The sequence below is a fragment of the Bombus fervidus genome, chromosome 7 (assembly GCF_041682495.2).
Source record: "Bombus fervidus isolate BK054 chromosome 7, iyBomFerv1, whole genome shotgun sequence".
Classification (NCBI taxonomy): Eukaryota; Metazoa; Arthropoda; class Insecta; order Hymenoptera; family Apidae; genus Bombus; species Bombus fervidus.
In genome coordinates, this window is record NC_091523.1 from 9,821,302 (window position 1) to 9,847,462 (window position 26,161).

Sequence of the window (26,161 nt, forward strand, 5' to 3'; positions counted from 1 at the left end):
TCAAAGAATTTCCCAATTATAATTTGATATCGCAGGAACTTTAGAAACTGACAGGACATGTAACATCTACGTTGACGAAAAATTTGTTCAGGAAGTCAGGAGCCTTACGCAGCCTTTTAGCACTATTGAATATCCTTAAAAGGATTCGACACGGTCCTCACGCGAGCCGTGACAATGCGAAGGATACACGAACGATCCAGCCATGTAAATAATGGCGCGTAATCGTTACGTTGCGCTTTATATGGACGAAACTGTGCTGGTTTCTCGTGTACGTTGTATATGTGGATTAGAAACAAGTACACATTCCTTTAAGAAAAAAAAAAAAAGAAAAAAAGAAAAACGAAACAACCGTCATCGATCGTGAAAGTCAAATTAAAAAGGAACACTCGAATGGTCCTCGACATTTCTTCCCTTCATTTTCCCTTTCTTCTTCCTGTTCACAAATTAAAGTATTTGTAGCAATGTTTCTTTTCCACACGAACTTTTAATAGAATGTAAGTAGTTTCTTCATAATGTCGTGTATTTAATCAAAACATTAAATTTCCACATTATTCAATGCATTTTCCTAACGACTAACTAGTTTCGTTATTTATGACCCTCTTTATAGGAACTTAGAATCTAAATACACTTGGAATGAGACTGTTACAGGGATCTTTTTAAAGAATTTGTTTATCGAAAAATTGCTTGGATGGAACAGAAGATGTCTGTAACGATAAACTTATGTCTTTGGCAGTTTCCGTGATACCTTTTCCTCGTATAAGAAAATTAAACGAATATTCTGGCTATTTATCGATGGCCAATAATATCTAAGATTTTGATATTCTTATTGCGACATTGTGGCAACATTGAATTCACGTGGTTTATATCGAATCTCCTTTTCCTTAATATGATTGTTTAATCTACAAGTGACAGATGATAAATTTTAACCGACGGTATTAGCTCGTTGAATTTAAACTCCAAATGAACGATATTTATCGACGATAAATTTACGACGATCTTAAATTCGAAGAAATCAGAAAGATCTTCGAAATGATTGGGTAAAAAAGAAAAAAGCAAAGGAACGGTTGCCTCTGAATGATTTCCCATATATCCTCGCTCCTTGTCCATTCCTATATAATTTGATTCCATGTCAAACACTCTAATTAAACGAACTGCTAGGCAACGAAAGATCGTATCCATTAAAATTTCTTCCACTTTCCATTCGATTACTGCCGGACGTTTCGTTTCTTCCTCTTTCTTTCTGGAGGGGAGGGAGAAAACGTACAGATACGAATTTCTAGGGTCAAAGTGGCCAAACACGCGGTAGCACGATTCTCCTATCGCGATGATAATGAATTCTTCGTTTGTTTTAGCCTTCAGATAAAGTATCTTTTAATTGCTGTTGACGTTGAAACACGCGCGTCTCTTGTAGGAAAAGTCTAGCCTAAGCAGCGGTTAGATTCGAGCTACGCTACGGCTATGCGAAACGATATGCAAACAGTAGACGATAATTTACGCAAAAATATGATGAGAAAAATCGATATGACGTAAGAATTTGTTATCGTAACGTCTCGTAGATATCGCGAAGAAAAACAGACGCGGAGACTTGTGTATTGTTCGCTACTATCTATCGTTGAAATTTGAAATATATGTAATATTAAATTTTTCCATTTCATGATCGTATAAAATAGATAAATATTAAAAGAAATATATATATATTTAACTAAATAAACGTTTCGTCGTAATTCCTTAGCACCGCGACCTACTCGTACTGCTCGACAAAATGAGAAAAAGTAGGAAAGTAAGAAAAATAGGCTCACGGTATTTCCTCTTCGCCTTCATCTTGCAGAAGGGTATCCTTTTCATGATAAAATTCTTCACCCCCATTTTGCCAATGTCTGGCCCGCTATTCGACCCGCGAGAACCAAACTATCAAAACGAAACACTTGTCCACAGGTGTAAAAACCAATTAATTATTCATCCAAATCCCGGTAACAAAATGTTCCTCTAAGATTCAATATTCCCATAAGCACTCTAGATCACACGAATTCTTGGTGACTTCATGGAAACTTTTAAACTTTCTCTCAATTATCAGTCAGTGGAAAACCGAACATGATGGTTTAGAGTGGTCGCATCGTTCGTTGTCCGGTGCTTAGTCGTTGTTTCGTTCGTTCGTTGTCGTATCGATCGATCGATCATGGAGTGACGCGATGAATCCGGCTGAGAATGGCGCGATAATCGAGTTGCCCTGATAATCAGAGCAGCCGATTCTCTTGGATCTGGATCCCCATGGATCGCATGCCGTGTCCGGGGTTTCTGTCGTTGGTTTTTCGAGCATTCGTGCCACTGTTTTGCCGCGGCCACTGTTTGCGTTTGACTGTGACGCCGAACTCTGGGCTATAGCCAACCAGGACTCTGACTACTCGCGATGAGGTGAATGGAGAGGGGAAATGTGCCTCTTCTCCTGTTCTTTGCCCGTAGCGACGGTACACTGACTGACGAGCGTGTATGCGTGGTGCATGCATGCTCGTCGATTTCTTAATCTCCGTGGAAATAATGCTTCACCCTCTCTAATTCGTCTAAACTGTCTGCTTACGAAGCTTCGTTTTGGCAACGATGATTCGCGGACATCGACAAGACATTGCTAGATATTTTAGTATATTTTTGTGATTGTTTCAGTAAAATTTAATTTTCTTCTTTTTTCCTTCTTCTTAAATTATTAACAACGACTAATTCGAATAATAATTTCTTCAATTAGAGATCCCTTATCTTCTTTTGTATAGTTTCATTTTTCTTGTACAAATAAATTATATCATATTTGCATCTGCAAGAGCTACACTCGAGCTAAATGAAATCGATGAAAATCTGTTTTTACTATAATTTCTAATTTTGTAATTATAAAAGTTTCTGGTTAAGATACAATCCACCAAACAGATTAATAATTAGCTTCGCAAAATCTTTCCAGCTTCGTACGTTTTATAAGTCTAAAGCGTCGTATTATTGTTCTAATTCTCCGCAATATTTTGGTTTTGCAATTTCGTAATACTCCATCATCATAATGTTTATCAAAGCGCAAAGCTTCTCGCACGTCTATCTCTTTGAAGTACAAAAATAACAGGCTCGAGGTGGTCGAATAATCTAGTTTAACCGCGGTGCATTAAATCGTGTATGGCACCTTATAAACGAAGCCGCTGGTGCAATCGTCGAATCAAAAGCATCGCGTTTACGCGCGTGAACAACATTTTAAACGACCTCGAGCGCGTTGAAACGTTTAGTCGGCCGACCATCGATCGGCATTTTCGCTTGACCATCGCTTTCACGCGCCACGCATTTCCTGGTTGCCTGCCTGATCGTTGTCACCGTAGTCCCAATCGTCGTGGGCCCATCGATCGTGTTGCTACTTTTTTTAAATGCCGCCCGTTTTACAGCTCGTCCTCACGACGAACAGTTGCGACAGTTGCTCGTACATACGTTTAGGTCGCTGACAGGTGCACGCCGCCATATGCGACCACCTTGCTCTGACAAGGTTGCACCAAAATGGTTTAGCGTTCTCGATGAAGTCACGTCATACCTTCCAAATCGAGTTAAATGGAGTGCCACCGCATTCGCGCACCGATGTTTCGCACAGTGATGTTTCGCGTGGCGATGTTTCGAATGGAGAAGTCCATCGTGTTTCCACCTTCTACCACAGACGTTTCTTCATCCGTTGTGTTGCCAGAAACGCTTTTTCGATATTAAACCACGTGTATTTTCGGACGTGGAATCGCGGCCTCTACCGAATTCGTGTCACACATTTACCAACGTGGTATTTTTGTACCGGTAAAACGTCTTTCGCAATATCGTGTCCCTTTTTTTGCAAACGACTGATGCGTTTTGATTGTTTTCTTTCGAGTGGAAAATTTGAAAAATGCTACCGTCGATACAGTGTCAAACTACTCGTGACATATGTATCTTCCTGGTTTGTAACTTTCAGTCGCGCTTAAGGTGAAAATTCTGCTACGATAGCGAGCAATACGAGTTATACTTAAAAACGAAGGTTTTAATTTCCAGTTTCTGAAAATTATAAATTATAACTTTGTACGTACACGATGATCGTATTATGATAAGTTTATCTTCTAAACGACATAAAGCGTTTCTATTTTCAATAGGAAAGAAAGAATTTCAAATGATTAAGTGGCTGATTTTATCATATGGAAAGGTAACAGTCATAAAAGGAAATAGTAGAGCAACAAGTTAATCAGGATGCTGCTCTCTGTTCCTTGTGAGATTCGATTAGCTACTATCTAACATCTATAAGATACACGCGCGATTTCAACACGTCACGCAAAAGCGAAATTACGAGAATCACGGAATCTTCGCCTGTCTTTTTTTTCTACTTTCTAAGCATCCTCGCGGAGCGGTTGCTATTGTTAACGCTTTAATAACGTCTGGATGATGTCGACCAGTATGCCGACGCTTTCGTTAAATTGTACGCGTCTACAGGTTGATGTTTGATAGCGGAACACTCTGCGATATAACGTACGAGTCGAACGTAATTTTCGGAACGAGTTTTTTTTTTCCAGCGATCAACAAGTCGCTTCTGAAACAAATTACATTATTTTACGAGTTTTACGGTTGAGTTCAAGTTCCTAATGAAGCGTGTCAGTCCGATTTGATGCACTTTCGCGAAAAGTTCGGGTGCTTTGAGAATCCTGTTACCAACGTCGAGAGAAAGTTACGCTCCATTAGAGTAATGGGTTTGTTCTGTTTCTCCAGAAAATCCTAATCTCTTTACATGAAACTATTTTTGAACATGTTCCGATGTACATTTTTAGGAATTTTTGAATTTAGCTCCGACAAATATTTGCAATTTCCATATCCTAAACTTACTCACGTTTTAGTAAACAAATAAATAGATATTTAATGTTCTAAGAGAATGTAAATGATGATTCATGAATTTATCCTAATAATTTCCGAATGTTTATGTGCCGATATTGCTCTTATGTAGGAAAATACAGAAATTTCTGTCGTTGTAAAAGAATCTTTGTCGTAGGATCGAATTGAGAAATCATCGACATTAACGACGATTTTTTCGTATTTGTTTTAAGCTCAGGAAACTTTTTAGAGACAAAAGAAATGTATAATTGGTTTGAAACAGCCTTAAAGAACATAACGAGAGTAAATCGCGTATTCGTTGCCTATCTTCGTAAAATGGGCGAATAAAAAGTTCCGGGGCTTGTTTGAAAAAAAATGTAGTAAGATGATACCAGATAATTCAATTTCCAATGTAGGAAGAACCGATGGAAAGCAATCTCGATATTCAATCGCAGAAACCTCTGATGCTGATCGATAAAACAGCATAAAAGGAACCTCTCACATAATATCTCTCTTAATAGAATCAACTCTTTTAAGAATAGCTGCATCCTAACCAAGGGGAAAAAGGAGAGTCATGAAACAGGATACGAAACGCAAAAGGAAGCATAGAGAACGAGGGGAGAAAAAAAACTAGACAGAAAGAGAGAAAAAGAAGCTAAGAATAACTCCCTCTTAACCAAGAGGAGAAAAGAAAATCATGAAACGAGATACGAAATGCAAAAGGAAGCGTAGAAAACAGAAAGAGAGCCAAGCTAAGAACAGAGAACGACAGTTCGATGCATAATCTTTTCGCATTCCTATCCGCTGGCGTGCAGATCCTACTTTTGTCAGGGAAATCGGCCCGGATGAGAAACTTGGAATTAGTTTGGTTGAAAGAGGACAGAACTTCGAACGTTATTGCCACGGGGTTGTAACACAGGTGCCGTTGAAGCGACGGTGCAACTGACGCGACGCCACGAGCACCGGAAGCAGGTGGTTCCAGCCACGCACCGACGACTTCGCTGACGCGTTCGAGCGGCGTTCGAGCGCGGACTCTGCCGAAGAAGCCACCGGGACTATCTTTAAACCGCGATTTACCAGTCAGCCTGGCGATCAACGGCCGCGTGAACCATTCGCGATTTACTCGTCACGGAAACACGGGAATTGTATCGAACAACCGTTTCTCGCGATTACTTAACGGTGCGGCCGGACCGGTGCCGTGTTTTATTCGCTTCTCGATCGAATTATTAGCTTAGGCCTCTGTAACCGGAATTTTACTTGCTTCGAGGGATAGAAGCGATAGTTGATTATGTCTTGCCACTTTGATTTGAAAATTAGAAAGCGATTAGATCGTACGATCTTAGATTACCGTATAGATTAATGATTATTGGTAGAATGGTATAGTAAGAAGAAGTATACATAATGGTACGATAACAAAAGAATGAAATGTACGAGTTAAAAATGTGAATATATAAATAAGAGAAGCGTGTGGGAGAAACGTACGAGTCTATCTTTCTTGGTCTTTTGATTTTTATGTCACTCCACGGCTAAGATAATTGCAAAAAGAATACATAATTTACTTCGAATATATAAAATTATCGAATTTTCTGAACAATCAAGGATATGTATATTAATTTTAATTCATATATATTACTTATTTTTGAAACTTCCTTGAAGAACACTAAGAAAAATGAACACGAACGAGTACCGATTCTCCCAAAATCTCTATCTGTTAATTTGTCTTACGTAAAACATGTATCCTGTTTGCAACTGATCTCGTGTTCCTATTCTCTCAAACGCATTACCTTCTACACTATATAATTTTGTATTTATTCAGTTCCCATTGTTAGGTTTCATACTCTGCACCGAAGAAGTCCAATTTATCAGAGAGTGGAATCAAAGAGAGGAAACAGCGTCGTTCTCGTCGGTAGGACGCGTGTTCCCGGTTCAAGAAGCTTCTATTGTCTGACGACCGATAAGACAGGAAACGGGAGCAAGTGCGACCCAGGTTGCGAAACGTGAGAATCTTCCTGTAGACGAACGTGCAGCCACGTCTTGGGATTGAGTTTGCGGTCTCGTGAGAAAATGACACGATCGTCGCATTTCGTCAACCGAACCGTCAACCGTGTCATCAGTAAAAAGCTGAGCCGCTTTGTTTCAGCGAAAGTGAAAACCAAGTCGAAACGAAGCGTTCACGAGGACGACGAACCGAGGACCGAAGAAGTTATCCTTGATGGCGATCTTTCATCTTTAATGAGTTTTAACGTACAAGGTGTACGCGAACGAAAGAAGTTGTGCAGTCGTTTGTACGCCTCCTATTGAATGTATTGTAGGCGCCACTAGGAGTATTCGTCTTAGGTTGCTGCATAAATTCTGCTCGAATTTTTGTTCGCACAGGTAAGCTATCGATGTTGATAGAATAAAACTATAATATTGCTATGTAAACGCACGAAAGATAAGAATAAGATATGTATTTTTATATTAGGTGTATAGAAAGTTTTTTGCAAGTACGACGACTTTGATGGCAACAGATTTTTATCCTTTCAAAACATTACAAAACAATTTAGAAAGAGAAGATTAAATAATTTTGAGGTCGCAAAAAAGAAGTCTCTTTTATAATAAACCCAAAGATAAATCTGAAGATTTTCATAAAATATGTATAATATCCACGTAAATGGGTGTTACAAATCGAATTTGTGGAGGATGTGCTCTGACGGATACCATTTATGCAACAACTGAATGTCTCAAATTTCCGTGTTTTAATTGCGTTCTAGATATATTTGGGACGAAAAATCGAGAAGCAAGTGTGCAATAGAATTGTACGTTTTATTTCTATCTAAATTAAATTCAAACTTTTTAAACTATGGGAAATATAGACTACTATAAATTGATTCTTTCCTTCAAGCCACCATGTATAAAGAAAAAGTAGTTCAAATCATAGAAGCATTAGCAGGTGAACCGTTCTCCGAGGAGAATCCAATTGACGGGGCAATTATTCGATTTTCGATCGTGAATCGCCCGCACTGTGAAGGTCTTAATTGAGAGAGGAGAAAATTGTATTCACTTGGTTAACTGATTGCCTTCTATGACGGGCCCGTTAAACGGATAGTAAAATAGACCACTCGTTAAATCGCTTGAAAACCATTCAAACATTTTGCAATAACGAATTTTTGATACGACGAAATACATTACCGCTGATTGGTTTCCATATATCACATATGTATGTACTTTAGTTGATTTGTAACAATTTGTAAAATGTGTAAATGAACGAGTAACTCGCGATTAAATGGGGTTCTTATCATTTTACAGAATCACGAAATATTACATTCTATTTATACACCTAAATTATACGTTGTTACGAGTCTAGAAGTATCTTTCGTACGTGAACTTTATCTTAGAGATCGGATACTCTTTCCTAGGAAGTTGTTATATATTTTTTTTGTAATTTTGAATTACTTTTTTGATTTATCTCACTTCTGTAGGACACTGATAATTATCTATTGATGTTCTTCAAGTCAATTTCTCTCTGCCATAAAAACAGCATACTGATACAAAATGCAATCATGATCTATCAATACAAAATTTTGACTGGCGATTCGGAAATTAAATTACATTTCGTAAAAAATGAACAGGCGTCCGAATACTTTTGAAGCAACAGTGTACGTACGAAAGCGCACAGAGAGAAATTACGAAGAGAAATTTTCATATAGCTCGTATGCATTCCTCGTCAACTGTAATTACACGATGAGTTGTTACGTTACAGTTCCGACCTGCCACTTGTTCGATCGCGAATACGTTTCGTTTCGTAGGAAACGTCAGCCAGTTCCAAGATTCATTTTCTTCCTACGCGCGATTCACTTCTGCTTTTTATTTCGTTCCTCTCTTTCTTTTCCTCGCTGGTTTCTACTTTACTCTCTGCTCGAGCCCCCACGTTACAAGCGTATGCATTTCGCGGCGAGAAACCACCTCGAGGCGATTACGACGGAAAGCAACTCATTAGCGAGACCTGTGCATTTATTTAACCGGTGTACGAAGCATTTCAGTGAAATAGTGACTCTAAAGCGAAGGAAGCATTTCTCTTTGCACGGCATTATTGTGTATCAGGTCATTGGGCCATGGAGAATCCAAAGATGGCCGAAAGGATTCAGCGCGAGGAAATCAAATGTGCGTGAAATTATCGGATCTATTCCCTTCTTTTTCTCTTTTTTCTTCCCCCTTCGTTTCTTCACCGCTGGAATTAATATTGGCTGTGATCGGTTGCCTCGTACGGTTCCTCTTTTTTGTATTGTTTAACAGAAAGACGCCTTTGTTACGACATGGAAAATAATTCCAAAAAAAGTCTACGTAATCAGGCTGCATTTCCCGAGACGCCAATCGCGAGCGAATGGAACGAACAAAAATTAAATGAACAATTCTTGTCTTATGATTTTTTAATGAGATATCTACGTGACCATGTGATATCGAAATACAATTGCGGAATCTCGATTATATCGGAACATTAATTAACTCATTAAGAAGTAACGTTGCGTTAGCGCTACATTTTATCTGTGATCTTTTTCGATCAACTTATATTATCGAATTCTGTCTTTTTAACATCGCGGCTACGAAAGAGAATTCCAAGAATCGGCTCAATATTTTTCTCTACACAGATTCTACAATTTTATGCAACGTAAAGAATTCGAAGTATTTATGACATCGATGACACGTTTTTTATTGTATTTCTATTTCAAAGTTTCTACTTAATATTAACCTTTATAGAGCGATTCAATATAAGCGATTTTCGTTCATACGACAATAAAATTAGATGATTATCGGTATAGCAAGTATCATGATCGTTTCAGGCAATCAAGTTCTATCGTATGTTACACGTAATCCATATTCGATAACATACAATTTGAGGAATTTCCAACCAAAGTTACAACTCAAACTGTATTTTACTACAAATACAGCCTGCTTTTATTGAAACAACAATTACGACTCGATAAACGGGACGAAACGATTGAATAAAAATAAAAGATAAATATGTCTGACCGTTCTCTGTGCGATCTTCTTTATCGAAGGTCTTGGTGGATTTGGAGGAACGTTTCAAGGTCGCCTCGAAATCGCCCACCACGTCGCTGAGGTCGAGAGCCGTTGATACTTGCGTGCACTCTTGCTTATCGTGGGTTGACCTCGGCAGAGTCGTCACGCCATTCGTTGTAGCAGGTTCCTGTGGTATTTTCGGTAGTTCAGCCTCTATTCCGACGAGAGCTGGACTCACCTAAGATTAAAAATATCAAACAATTTACGAAACGATCTTCCTTCTGTTTATTATGCTTGTCTTTCATTTTTTTCCTCGAGGTGAATATCGTTGGACCTTCGTTCAACCTAACTCATTGAGGTCCAAGCAGTGAAGTAATGTGCCGAAGTTGCATAAGTGCAACATTTAAAATACGGAAATAAATCGTTGTCGAGTTACACAAAATCTACATGGTATATTCGATACGTTATAGAAGCTTATTACATAAATCAAAGATACGAAAAGAATTCCTATAATTAAAAAGATATGCCTTATCGTAAAGGTATAAAATACCTCAATTTCTTTAAATTTCATAAAACTGTACCGGAGAAATAATAACGAAAAACTATTGCGCCAATTCTTGACATTCCTTTCCATTGATTGTAAGTGTAATGCGAATACTGTGAAATTCACGTTACATATTCAGAAACATTACGTTAACAGAATCCTGGTTTTTAATGGATCAATATAAGGTGATTCTCGTGATATTACACGAGATATAAAATGAAGAAAAGGAAGATTAACAAGGATTCTATTATCACGGAACGAAAGTCCATTTGATTTAGGTAACGTTAAACCGTTTAACGATTGACGTTCGAAATGGAGCGTCCTAGATTCACAATTTGGATCTAGGAGCAGTTTAATTATGGAATGAAGCGATCAATTACCAGACCCAGGAGAACCTCCATCGATTGACATTGCCTTCGACGTTCTCTTTTCTTTCGTCTTTCGATGCTAGACCTGTCGCCGGCACTTCCTGCTGCAACCGCCTCGCAATATCGCACAAAGTCCAGGTCGATGTGGTAGCCGTAAGGGCAGCAAAGACACTTCGAGCCTGTCGAACCGGAAACGTAGGCCTGCGTCCCCACTGAAGTATACCGGGAACAAGTATAAAAAATATCATTATCTATACCATAAAAATTTTTATCTAACACTTAAATCAAATGACACATAAAATATTTATGTTATCGTTAAATCACATTTACTTCAGCTAGTTACTTTAGCCATCGATCTTTATGAATTTAATACGATATTTCGTATGTGTAGGTGGACATGTATTGTGTATGTTGATGCAAATTCATATTTTTATGAACATATTTAACTGAAAGAAATGGAGAGATTTCCAGGTAGAAATCTGATTCACTCGCCAAATATTCTGGAATATATCATACACGGTACATTTTATATATTTCTGCATGTTTCGTGCATTTTATGTATTTTTATTAAATATTAAAATATTTCATTACTTTCATTATTAAATGGAAAATGTATTTTCGTTTGTACGTTACTTTTGATTAAGAATTTGATCGACTTCATAAAACGGAGAGAAAGATTGTGCGTTAAGGGATTAAAACGGAATTCATATAAAGTCCGAGGAGTAATTACGTATTTCAATTCCCTGAATCAAGCAGAGCATGGACAATGGTAACAGTTCTCTCATCAATGATTCTGATTAAACCCATAACCAATGTCCCAATTACACACTGTATCATGTATACATTTTTTTATCATATATACATTTCACCAACCGAATCCTCGAATGCATCGAGTATTAATGTGTTATACTAGTGATTTAGAGTAACATAAATATTCTTCAAGATAGTCAAAAAGAAAATGGGCTTATCCTTCTTCAAATAAATCGGACAGAAAATCGAAGGAAAAATATCTTTCGAAGGTAGGTTCGGTCGTATCTTATTTCAAGAGGATATAGAAAACGTTGAACCCTCCTAATAATATTCGAAAAGAAAAAGATCTCGTTTTTGTTTGATGGATTCGATAGAAAGGATCTATCTTTGGAAATTAGATTCGATTGTGTTTTATCTCGAGAGGCTGATTGTTCGAGGGTAATGACCGATGCGAAGCGTAAACCGAAATATGTTGTAACCATTGGCGATCATCCAAAGCCACGGTAATAATAATCTGGCAAAGTTCGTTAGCCGCGACAACGTGGGGATCCCATTTACGTGTCATATTGGTCCGTTCATACTATCGCAACGTATACGTGGCAATGACTCAATGAAGTCCTACCGTTATATTTAAAGATCGTAGAAAAGATAACCGCGATAAACATATTTTTCTTGGTTTTCCGATTTTGGTGGACGTCTTTTGGCGATTTAAAGGAAGAATTCTAATACGAAGTAGTCGAAGAAGGGAACAGCTTAAGGTGAGTTAAAAGTAGATAAGAAATGCACGATCTAATGATAGTATTCGTTTAAATCGATTAATTAATTTATCAATTAATTTTAAATGTACAAGACATATTTATTCCCAAAAACAAACGAAAAGATAGTTCTAGCGTGGAGTTGATTGACACAATGTCAAAAATTATTCTTTTGCACGAGACGAGAAATTGTGATTTATCATATTTTTTATTTGCGATCTTGATATGTTGTCGTCTTTTACTTGTTTATTTTATTTACGTACGCGATACTTCTTCGGGTAATTAAAGGATCAAGCTGATCATGAACTGCAGTAAAGTGTATAAAGGAAATGGTGCCGGAGATTCGCATGAAATTTCAATTTAGAGTTTAGGGAGAATCCGGCTGCTTCATTAGTCGGATCGTTTGGAGTTTGTTGAGAAAGTTTCCTCGGTTAGAGGCGCGCTACCATGTTTCCAAAGTTTTATTGTATTTATTTATAACGATGCGATGCAATGAAAACAACGAGTTGTTTTATCTGATAAGACGAAAAACCTTATAATTTTTTCTTTGTGCTATTTTTTCAAACTCAAGTATTTTCAGTTAGACACAAAATTTGGATTATCAGCAGAGTATATCGTTATCGCTAAAATTATCACAATGTTATTATCTGTTAATATCACTTAGGTAATATTACTTACACGTTTTCGTTGAAGATATAGATCGACGATATAAATCGAATATTATATAATAAATTAATAATAAATTGTATAATCTTTTGCAACTGAAATAAAGGGTGTTTCGAAACGCAATTTAAATCGTACGAATTATATTCGACATGGCTAATGCATATCATTATCAATAGTCTGCGGATTTGTATTCATTTATTTATGGGAAACATAAAGCTGCAAAAATAATTATATATAATCCATATAATTTGAAAAGATATATAAAATATTCAAAGTATAGCACTGCTTACAATACTTAATCCTGTTCATAAAAGTATAAATTTATATAGATATCCGCAACCTAATTATCGATAAAGTTGTTGCAATGTCGTTGTATATTAATGCGACTTACCGTTTCCGTTGAAAACGCGGGCCGAGGTTACAACGGTCAAAGCCATTTTTCTACACAATCAGTGTTACTGTGTTTCGCCACCAATCACAGGAAAACATCCTCACCACCCTGAAAATAGAAAAAAAATCTCCGTTAGTCTTTCTTTCTCGTATTATAAATTTATTATACATTATAAATTCCTATCGTGTAGTAACACGCATGACAACAACGCGCGTAACAAACGGAAGGAAATTAATTCAGAAAATATGTTGTAATTTAAAGAGAGAAATATTTCAGAGAAATACGTTTACTACATTTATCTGACTAGATTTATTAGAGAGCGGCGCTAGTATTATTCTACGAACAAAGATTCTCAGAAACGCGTAATTTCATTAGGCGTTCGTTGTACATTCTCTATTATGTATTGTCAGAATCGCGTTAAACGCGTTGAAATACAACCGTGAAGATCTGCGACCTTTTTTTCGCCTATTCTTCACCAGCGAAATCTTCGTTTTTAATAAAATGCTATGGAATTCCATGCAGCGTGCGCGGCAAGTAAATTAGTTTCGTGGAATTTCAGACTGTCGGTTATGATTGATGATACAAAGAAAAACCGCGGGATGAATCGCGATAAGGTTCGATACGGATGAGCGACAGCGATACGGTTGCCGTGTTTCAGTGATCTGATTATGCGATCAAACTAACGCAAGCAAATTTTTATTCAATATATGTATATATGTATACATATGTGTATGAATATATGTATATGAATTTGTTATTATGGAAAATGTAAGAATTATGATTGGAAATATAAGGTTTAAAGCTAGAGAGTCAAAGAAATTTGCTTCTAAAATTTTCAGTTTTTCGACACTTCAACGCGATAAAATTTAATTACGAGCATGCAGAATCAAATAATTAGGTTTACAGAAGTTGCTGTTATAAATCGTTTCAATGCGTACTGACTTTAATTTTTATAAAAGAAAATATTCTGTTTTCTACTGTCTTTCTTTTTTGCCCATAAATTGATCTATCATTTTTGGGAATGGAAAGCATAAATGGGGAAGAAAAGATTTTCAATACAATTTCGAACGTGATGAAAATTAGAAGTTTCCGGTTCATTTTAGAAGAATATAAAATATGCAATTGAAAAAATAAGGATACGTGCAGTGCATTATAACGTTGTTGTGATTTCGCAGTGGAGGTACTGTGCGATATGATAGCTTCATTTCTAACAATGAAATTCCATGTTAATATACACTGTGTCAATTGGAGTACGAATTTGCCAAATTGCAGAGTCACCGCTGTAAAATTCCAACGATATCGCATCGTTCGTCTGCACTGGGGACGTAGAAACATAAATCTGTCGAAACGCATAGCACGGTGCAATTTAACAACGATGAAACTGTGGAAGGGCGTAACCGAATAACCATGATAAAAGCGTCCCGAAACCAAATTAAATTTGTGATACGTCAATCGAAAGAGCTTCCCAGAAAAATCATTTCGACAAAGCTTTACCTTCCTATTCCTATTATTAGCATAGTTATTGACCTAAACATGTGATTTACAGTTTATGCTTGATTTATTTGTCGTATCCAATGAAAAATCATTTAAAAAATCTGAGATACTGTAACCATAGTATTACATATCTGGGAATTTTGTCACATTTTTTGACAGACTAAAAAGTCTAATTTTAAAAAATTAGCTAACTTTTAAAATGCCAATTTTTTTTTATCAAAATTATTAAATGACTACATTTATATTTCTACGGTAGAAATTGTTGCCAATTCTCAACTACGTGACGATCAGTGAGCAACTGATCTGTTGATATCGCGAACCGTAAACGCTATGAATACTCAAGGTAAAGGTAGATTAAAGGTATCGAATAATACATAACATAACACGAATAATATAACACGAAGAGTATGACGTTCTGATGAAGACTGTTTTAAGACTGCTTGAAGAAACTTCGTCTGGTCCTAATATACTAACTCTCCGTCCCGGGGTTTTCCTTCTTACCATGGTTTTTATGGGATGGGAATCTATTTCTTTCAATCTTGTATTTGTGTATCTTGGTGGGCGCATATCCTCTGATGTGGCTGATTGATACCAGATGTTTACTTTAGAGCGAACTCATCGAGTACTTAGGGTGTTAATTAGCCTCTTAATGAGATCTGCATCGTAAAGTTTACAACTTGGGAGATAGGAACATCAGACTTTCCCAAAAAAGGCAGATGTGCTGTCCGAGTCATAAACGAATGGCCATTGCAAATCCCGAACAGAAGTTATTTGTCACGTTTATTAACCAATAGTTTTACCAGATTTTTCGTAACGGTGCGACATATTGTATTATTAAAGCTATGACTCTGTTGAATTGGTCAGCGTTATTAATGCGAAATCACAGCAATTGAATTGGTAATCCAATCCGGATCTTAGGATCAATGCAAGCGACTGAAACGTCGCTGTGATTTCGCAACGGTAACGCTGAACATTTTGGTACGTTTATATTTTTCATGAAGCGATCTACGAAATTGTATTGCTCGTCGACATCGAGTCTTACATTGTCAACAACGGTATTACAAATTTATGTGCGCTGGATTATTAAGAGTATAATATTGCCGAATGGTGCAACGTCATCGCTGTAAAACTGCAACACAAAGTCGAGAGAAAATCGCATTATCGGTCGGCATCGGGTCTCTATATTGTCAATAGCGATATCATAAACTCGTGTGTATCGGATTATTAAGAATACAACCTAGCCAAATTGCACAATGCCATCGTTACAAGGCTGCAACAAAATCACAAGATAATAGCGATATTACGCGCTTTGATACGCGTTGAATTATTAAAAACATAATCCTATCAAATCTCTATCATCGATACACAACGACGTCCAATTGCTCATCTGTGCCAGCCTTAAAGGGACAGAAACGTTAACACGAAGGCTCATAATGCCATAGCAATGCAAGGGCTTTAAGCGCGATATCTACGATGTCCCGTACCGTGGGGCTAATTCCGTATGCCGGATTTCTGGTCTGACGGCAACACGTCCTCTTGGCTTCTCTTCGACTTCGCGAACTTTAATTGTTCCACGCTCAGCTTCGTCCAGTTTCGTGCGGATATTTTTACTATCGTTTCCGGTGAAGATTCTTAGCGGATGATTTGCCTGGCTTTCGCGTCTCCAAGAATTCACCCGATGACTACATAATACAGGGTGATTTCGCTGCGAATATATTTAGATATACCGCGGATAAATACGTTTCGTGCTGTAGCAGATAAAGAAACCGTGTTTTCGTTAGATGCAAACTAAACGAGTCGTGTCGATACGGGACTATCGCGGTAATTTTCTTCCTTATATCACGTGAAAATTCATGTTACGGAGCAATTCGTTATATCTTTGTCTAGATATGTCTCAAAGATAGGAGTGATTTCCCTATTACAGTCAGAATAATCAATTTCACCTAAGAGGGTAATTCGGAAATTAGTTTGGAAATTATGTTGGAAAGTGATTTCGCATAGCCAGAGGGCTGCTACGAAATTCTCTAGGCCCTTTTTAATCCTTGGCCTGGAAACTTCGCCCCGTACTACGTGATACATTTACCAAGGAATCATTCCCCGAAGTAATTAGGATTCACGTCGCGATCTGCTTGAGGTCGTAGGGCCGGACGGAATAAGGGATCTTACGGCGAACACGTAACAACGCATTTCCTCCTTTCCTCGACCGACGAAGTCACGACAGTTCGTTAATCTTTAATGAGCCGCCTAACGTCTTCTTCACTTCAAACTAATCGGTATTAATCGAATAATCGTGAGTTAAAGGAGTAAATGTTCGAATATCGCGGAAGGAAAACACGATGAGTATGTTTTTATTGATTTTCTGGTTTTGGTGTTACTCTATGATTAAATTTGTATTTTTATACGGCACAATTGAAAAACGAAACGATCTGTTAGGTTCGAAGATGTAGCTCTTTTTAAAAATACCTGATATATTGACGAAATTTGGCAAGCCAAAGAAATGTATAATTATCAAGGCAAAGAATATTTTCATGTCTTCGATGTTTTATACATTCGAGTTTTAAGACAATTTCTTTTCTATCTTGAAGAAAATAAAAGAACAGAATTTCGGAAAAATTGACGAACGCTATACAGAATCTTAAAACCGTTTGGTTGTAAGAAAACAGGCAATGTGACTTATCGTATTCTTCTCAAGTCCTCGTTTACATTTATCATATATCTTCCGACCCTTCCGATCAATTTTTTCGAACGAGGTAAGGGGACAGCCGAGTTTTCTCGAAGGGAAAGTCTGTCGATTTTCTTAGATGGGATCGGTATTCCTCTCACGAATGAGGGTTACTTCTTCGAATCGATGTCCACGCAAAATGGAAACTTGCGGCTCATTACGTATGGAGGTTGATGCAACGAGACGTTACCTTGGAATCTTCGAACGGATACGTTGATCTTTACCAAGATAAGAAAATTAAGTTTAAGACTCTACCGATACGTACTAGCGAAATTTCGGTTTTTCTCGTTGACGAAAAATGAATTCATGAGATTCGAATGAATTATAGCGAGCGGTAACACTATTTTGCAATTTTTATTGCCGAGCGTTTTCTGTCAAAAAATTAATAAATTAATCTGAATATAAAAAGTTACAGAACGATTAGCAAAAGATAAACAATGATTTGTTGAGTTACGAAATAAGAAAACGTCTAACGGTTATAAGAGGGACTTACGGTATGTTAATACATTTTTTTTAAGTATTTATTCGTTCGTTTAAATATTCATATGCTGTTATTTGTTTCTGTGACGTTATTATAAAGCGACACGACGGCAATCGTTATCTAAGAAGGTACACCATGTAAAATGTTGTTTAGAAGCGGTAGCTGATAAATGGAAATAGTCTGTAAATATTTACCATGGTGTTAGGATGGCTCGTGTTGAATTTCGGCGGCGTGGATAGAAAGCAAAACTCTTTCACTCGAATCCTTTGAAAATAGTAAGCATTGAAATTCAAGCAACGACAGCGACGTGCGTATGCAACGTCGATTCATCGACGACTGATTGCTTTTGCTCTGACTAGCTGACGCTTTGCCACGTTTATCTTTGTAGCGTTGATAATTTCGTCAATAAAGATCCGTACACGGTATATAATCATACGCAGTTGTTGTTGTAATCGATATGTCGTATTTATTAGTCATCATCGATGATCGAACAGAATTGTGTAGGAAAGACGTACGTATGTACACAAAGGTCTACACAATTATAAAATCTATAATTTTGTAGATTCGTATTGGCAACTCGAGAAGAGATTTATTTTATAGGATTTATTACACTTAAGCATTTTTTAAAGTAGAATATCTTAATTAAATTCAATATTTAGCTTTGTTAATGGATTATTCTTTCATTAATTCCGTGTGATTAATTTCAAATTTGAAAACGGATGAAAATCACGAAAGAATTAGAAGAGAAGAAAAGAAAGAGCATGACATCGGATTATGAATTCTCTGCTTTAAAAAGTATGAAAACTTATAATTGGGAATATTGATTTTTTTTTCATTATTTTCAATAGAAAATTATTATTTATTTCTCGTTATATTCTTCTTTCTTTTACCTTAGAATCATCTACTCGATTAATTGATAGGAAAAGAAAGAATAAGTAATTTTTGAATATTTCTTAAAATGTTATTCGTCACGCAAAGAATTAATTGGCAAATTCTATTAATCGCAAGCACGTAAATACGACAGTGACCCATATAACATCAACTCACCGCTCGTTAGCGCTAAACCATCAAAGTTAGCACATATTTCAATATTCTGTACACTTGGTTCAAAGACGTTACAAGACACGACGTTTAATCCTCGTTATCGAACACCTCCGAACTATCTTCTGTTAAATATTCCAAGGCCAACAAACAGTCACACGAAACTTCTTAATGATTTAACTTTCGACTATACACCACAAACTACAAGAAGACACAAGATATACAACTCTGTTCATCGAAACGTTCGAATCAACGACGATATTACGAAGGGATAACTGACAAGCAACTCACGTACAGTGGCTCAGAAAAGTATTCGAACGGTTATAGAAACCTTCCATGAATATATTATGCGTATTATGCAAACCATTTTGAATTAGCAGTGCAGTAAGATACAATCATCATGATTATATCGATAAATTTTGAAACCAATCTGAAAATATAAATACAGAAGATATTTTGTGCAAATATACATTTCACATAGATTACAAACATATTTACACGATCAATTATCCATTAGACGAGTAAGCTTCGACATCCGGTGGGCATATTTATCATTAATCATGCGTGTAAGACTACTATTTACACTGTATAATAATTTTTCACTAAATGTATTTGCAATAAACATCTCGTGGCTTTTATATACATTTTCAGATTGCTTTCATATTCATTGGTTCAAAAACGCTGCTAGTGAAATTTCACAATGTCTTGCGCGATAATGTAACACGTACTATATAAACATAAAAGTTTCATGTGATAAGTGTTCAAACACTTTCATGGATCACTGTAAACGTAACTAGAGCCATAGAGGAAGATTTCGTTGAACGAAAAGCAAAGTAGTTGATTACACGCGAACCGTGACCTAATTTCGGAAATTTAGTCGAAACCAACATCGAACAACGCGCGATGGTCGAAATTTCACGTTGGATTTAGATTCGACACCGATGAAAGGTTGCGAACGTGAAATAGCTCCAACACGACACTGCCTACCGCCGAATGGATCGATACGCAGTTTAGTTGATAAACTGACCAACTGATAGCACGGTTCGCTTACGAAGCCTGTTTTAGAGGATCTATCACACGTTTGCTGCTTCTGTCATATGACATTCCTCGTTGCCCTAAATTGATAATTTGTGAGGTTCGAAGGTTTGGACGCGAGCGGATTGGTTTCCGATGCTTTGGTTACGAGTCATTCGATACTTAATCGATCACCTCGTTCTGTGCTCGAGTTCTGCGATTTGATTTAATTATTTAAAAATTCGAAGATAAGGAGAATCGAAGTTATTATTTTGGTGATTTTGAAGTTGGCTAAAAGATCTTCAAAGATCTTCGAGATTTTCAAGATCTTCAAAGTAGACAGTTTTTGACAATTTTTATAAATCCTCTCTTCACAACAGAATTTTTATCTCCGCAATTGTCAAGTTCGAGAATTCTGCTTTTTAAAAATTTTTTTTTCGTTTCTACTGATTTTTTATCTTATTCGTAAGATGAAACATACGAATCTTGCTTTTTTTTTGCTTTCATCGTAAAGCATAATTATATAATTATGACATATTGTATAAGCTGTACGTTTATTCATTTCGTTTATGGATATTTTTGAGAAGACACGAAGATGTCTTCGTCTTTATCATCAAACAAGTCCTCCGCGATTTTATTTTAACAAGGGTCTTATGACTGTAAAGAACGAATGGATCAACAAGATTTTTCCTGAAAATGTACTACGTTTGTAATACTAAACTTAATGAAATTCCACTTTTATCAAATATTAAACTTCATGTTGGAGTTTAAAAGCTGTACTTTTGCTAATTAATAAACATATATATATATATATATAAATATTATTGCTTTCCTATGTTCCTTCAGTAGACAAGTAATTTATTGCAAACTAAAGAACTTCTCTTTTGCCAACCAATTAATTACGCGAAGCTTTCATAAAAACTCGATACAGCCAGCGTAAAAAAATTCTACCTTTCTGTTGCCTTGAAATATCCCCAGTATATACGAGCATCAAAACCGGTATCTCAAAAAGAACAAAAAAGGAAGAAAACAAAACCATCCATGTTTCCATAGTGCTCCTATTGCAATTCGCTGAAATATACGTTCGTTTTGTAATCAAAGTCTGTCTCTAGCATTCTAAAAAAGTATCAATACCCATATTCACTCGTATATTGTATAGATTTTTGGAATACCTATACAACCTGCGAAAGTGAAATACTTTAATTGTAAGGTTAAATAACTGGACACAAAATACGATCCAACGATATCAAATCCAATTAATTGACGATAAAATTGATACAATTATGTGTACAAATATAACATTTCTATGCATTATGTCACATATAAAAATACAAATTTTTTCGGTGCAAAGAATTAGGATGATGGTAACTTGACTCAAATATCCCCAATTACCTACGATCTTACGATGCCAATTAGAAGCTAAAATCTCAATTAATGCAACTGTGTATTTATGAATATCTATAGCATTTTGATCATACTTTATATGTAATTACGAAGCTATACAATAGTATGTAACATTTCGACTACACGTTAAGATAAATGTAAAAGTATTATCAGAGTGCATAGGGGTAAATCATTTAGAGTATCTCGCTCGTGTCCTTGCCAGATTAACCTTGCGCGGCCACTTTCATCCCCCAGCCCTCGTTATCGTTGGAAAATTACCTCGTTAGCAAAGTGTCGAGCACGACACACAGTTCCATTGAATGAATCTGTATTCGAACCAGTACTCTTCCATACAGACTGCAGCATTACGTGCTATCATTAACGTTCCGTTGTTTGTACAACGATAAACAAAAAGGAAACCGAGGAAAATTGGTTTTATCGTGTCGACACCAGGGAAAGAGTTGTTTGCCAGCGCGTCCAACAGTTCTTCTCGCATCAGATAAGAGATTCTGTTGCTATATCGCGAACAACCTTCGGCATTGTAGCTCGTCCTCTTTGTCTGTCTGCGAGATACTTGCTAGGCTGTACAATGGCCTGTAAACAATAGCGAAGAAATCACACGACAAACGTTTGCGTGATTATGAAGTTTCTTTTGAAAAGAGAGGCGTCGGTGCGTTTCTTTCGAGCGGCCATTGTCCAGGCAATTTGTTCGCTATTTTATTTACGACTTCGTGACTTCGACGCGGGTAAACCGTCGTTCAGAACGCGTGGGTGGCGGTCGTTCTTCGAATGCAAGGCAAGAGAGAGGAATGACCGCTGTTCGAATAATTCAATTTGGAACAATTGCTGAGGAAGTGAAGGAGAAACTCAGGAAACTTGATATTGTGAATTTTTGTTTCTCCACTGGTTGTAAAATCTGCCACTCGCCTAGTTCTCGTAAATTACTATGCTTCGAGTAGGAACACGGATATACTTGTCGTAATTACAGAAGAATGATCGCAAAGTAATTTCATTTTGTGATTTTCGATAGAACTATTTACATTGCGTAAAGAGCGTCTTAGAAAGATATCTATATCTTTTCTTTTTTTTTTTTTGAATTACCTAATATGAAATCTAAATTACCTGATACAAACATTTGGTTCATTCGAATTCCAAATAAAAATATAACTTTGAAAAACATCGCAAAAAAAATTCAACGGTTTTTCAAAGGCTACAGTACTTCAAGCTTAGAAAGCAGATAATTTGAAGAGAAATTAGTTCAGTATGTACAGAATGTTTCATAACACGTGGAATCCATTTGAGGAGTGGATAGGGGATACGATAAAAACGAAAGTAATTCTGTACACCTATTCGACATTCCTTCAAAGTTATAGCCATTTCTGTGTTTCAATAATCCACGACAGTTTATGAAAGAATGCTCTATATGTCGGCGAAATTCGTTGCTATGACTGCATACAAACCGAGGATGGTCATTTCGAGCACCACCTATAAAGATAACCTGTTGCGGATTATTTTACATGTTATGAAATACCCTGCATATACAGGGTGCTGCTGAATAACGTACAACGAATAATACAAGTGGGCACGAGATGATTTCTTATGAAAAAATAAGAACAAAATATGAAATAAAATTTGTTCATTGGAGGCTTAGTTTACGAGAAAATCGAGTTTGAAAATTTATCAAGTATACTTGGACATGACTAATTCCAGACTAGACAGGAATAAATAATCGACAGGAGGTCGTTCTACGCGTGAAAATAAGTCGAACATGCAGAGTATAATTTTTGTCTCAAGACAATTTGTTTCTGAAAAAAATTAATTTGAAAATTCATCATACACGTGTATTAGGTCGATTCTTGATTAAACATGATCGAATTTTATTTTCTTGAAAATGAAGTTCCGAGCGGAAACATTTTATTCTACATTTTCGACGTATCTATTAACTCGGTCCAACGGTTCAATTTCTACCACTTTGCACAAATGTTTTCGGATTGTTTTAATGTACATAGATGCAACGCGAAATAAGCGATAAACTTATTTTCTTTTTTTTTATCGACTTAGAGATCATCTCCATATCACCGGCACATATTCGATCGAAATTCCTGTCATTCCTGCGAAGTATATCTTCCGATTTTCTCTTTTCCTACGCCGCAGTGCTAAAGGCGCAACACATATAGCTCAAGGCGTTGTATCGGTCGGTTAAAAATCGCATTGGTAATTACAAAACGTGTATAATTAAAATGTAATGCGCGGGTGCGTTAAAGTATCGTGCAGGAGTCTGTGGAAGGAATTAACGGAACACGAGAGCAATTAATTTCCTGTTTTCCTGCCGTTTAATTCCACCTCGCTCCGGCTTGCCGCTTTTTTTCTCCATCTTTTTTTCCCTTCTCTTCAAAGGGTAACATTAACCCCGCGTTGTGCGGTCAGATAGTAACGAGCACACGCCAGCCACGAGGCTCGCGAGTGTATAAATAGGAGAAGAGAGCCGTGCAACCGGCGAGAGAAACGCGCAAGATAAAAAGTCATACGTGCCACGGTCAAAGCAGCCGCCACAGATGACGAGGAGGACGCATCCTGATGGAGATTAAACACCGGGTCCCCACCGGCGACGATCTTCAACGTCTTCAAGGAAGCACTTAAACTTCCGTGGACCAGTGTAAATCATACGCTTAACCGCGTCGTTGATCTCCTGTGTTTCCTTTCGAGACTCTTGTTTTGGTAAAAGTATACACACGAGTCTATCCATCTGTCAAGAGAAACTTGTATCTAAACTGTGGATGTTTACGAAAAAAGATGCAACCACAATGGGTATTTACTATACTGACTACACGTTACGGCTACTTTGTATATTTATGTTGTTTTATATATTTTATACATTTTTGTATCTTCAAATTTCACATAAGTGCTTATGAGAAGTCGAGGAGCTCGTAACAACGAGACAAATCTTTGTCAAATTCGACTTTCGAAATAACAAATAACAATAACACGTTCTACTAGTCAGAAGCTAGATAAATTCCATAACACAGTGGGATTGGTTTATAAAAAGTAAATTACGATGGTGTGCGAAAGTACAGAGCTGGTAGATTTTTTATATTTTATATTTTGAATTCTAACTAGTAGTGTATACAACCAGATATAGTAGTGTTTATTTCTTTAACTGTCTTTTACTTGTTTATATAAAAGTTATATAGTATAATGAATATTTTGTTAATAAAATTGAAATATATTGAACAAAAGTCAAAGACGTTACAGTATACTTTTTCTTCAGAGACAAATATGGATAAGGATCGTTTCTATCATGAATCCTTCAATTGTTTCTCATTTCTCATTTTTACTTCCTTTGCTTTTTTCTTTCTTTTGTCTTTTATCGAACAGTGCACGATTTAAAAATATCTAGAATTCCTGGAATGACGTTGTCTCGCGTACACACCCCTTGTTTGTTAAGCAAACAGAAGAACGACACCGTAGAATCTTTAACAGTCGACAAAATGGAGAAGGAAGACCGTAAAGGAGAGACGGTTCAAAGTTCGCCATGAGATCTTGCGAATCGTAAATTTTATTTACACGCTCCGTAAGCGCCACTTCATTCAGACGGTCGCCTGGTCGCCTGGCTGCCTGGTCGCCTCTTTAAATAACCAACCCGCGAAAATCGGTGCAAAGGCAAGCCCACGAAGGTCAAGATTTAAAGTAGCTGTTGCAATAAGGAGGCAGCTCCAATTTTTAGTAATTTGGCTGAATCAAAAGAAACCGACTCGGAGTTAATTAAAATCGAATCATCTTCTGGAACGTATTATAAATTCATAGTCAATTAATATTCGTAATAATAAACGTTTTTTGAATATCTCCTTTTAAATGCACTCCTTTGATTATGAAAGCTATTCGTTTCTTTTCCAATAAACGTAATTCAAATATCGCAGTTGGTACCCTACAATTTTTAACTCGACGTCTTCCTGTCTTCTTTATTCCTTTATAGCTTTTATCCTCATTTTATCCTTTCGTATACCTCATCAGCTTTAATTTTCTCATATAGCCTTTCTTTTCTATCATTTTTATCTCTATCTTCAAGTTAGTAATACAAATTCTTGCGCTTTCGTATAGTATACGAAATTTATGATATTTCTTCTCCATCGACAAATACAATTCGAACACTGGAGCTGCCCCTCCTTATCGCTGCAAACTTTTCGTCTCTTCTTTCGCTTCTGTGATACTGGCTTTCGTTGCATACTGTTTAACAGGATGCGATTTATGTGTTTGAAGGAGTCTTGGGTATGTCTATATAGTAAATACGAGAAGTGTCTACGTTAGCATGTACTCTAGGCCCATTAAGATTTTTCTCAATGAACGTACGACGAAAATATCATGAGCAACCGGATGACGAGACCATCGCGTATTTTTGTCATTTTCTTAGGCCCGTTCTGTGTCTTCGTTCTTTCGGTCCTTGTATAAAAACAGGAAATACTTTTTGCCCGTTGACAGCAAACACGAACGAATAAACTGAGGAGGAATGAACTCTGTACTTATTAGACTGACAAAGTGCAGTTATTTTTCTACGCGATGTTATGGTTAGTTAATCATTTCTGGGGAAGAATGTTCTCCTTGTTAAATTTTCTAATTACCTGCTATTTATGGCTACAACTGCTGTTGCAGTAGCGTACAATGCAAACGGAGAATAATTTGTTCAAATAAAAGGACAATAGATTTCTTTGAGAAGAATCGTA

The 26,161-nt window shown here is 36.7% G+C and overlaps 1 protein-coding gene across 5 annotated transcripts in view; it reads right to left on the reverse strand.

Annotated features, from left to right (window-relative positions):
- Kank (KN motif and ankyrin repeat domain-containing protein 2 kank) overlaps positions 1-26,161 on the reverse strand; it is a 59,829-nt gene that overhangs the window by 11,737 nt on the left and 21,931 nt on the right. For 2 of the 5 annotated variants that reach the window (XM_072007188.1, XM_072007186.1), the window contains exons 2-4: positions 13,309-13,416; positions 10,759-10,958; positions 9,844-10,072 (exon numbers count right to left, since the gene is read on the reverse strand). In XM_072007188.1, the coding sequence (XP_071863289.1) occupies positions 9,844-10,072; positions 10,759-10,958; positions 13,309-13,354 (475 nt within the window). In that variant the 5' untranslated portion in view covers positions 13,355-13,416. Of the gene's footprint in view, positions 1-1,799; positions 2,382-9,843; positions 10,073-10,758; positions 10,959-13,308; positions 13,417-18,199; positions 18,351-19,052; positions 19,194-26,161 lie in introns of those variants that run through there. The other 3 variants (XM_072007189.1, XM_072007187.1, XM_072007190.1) reach the window with 3 other exon arrangements.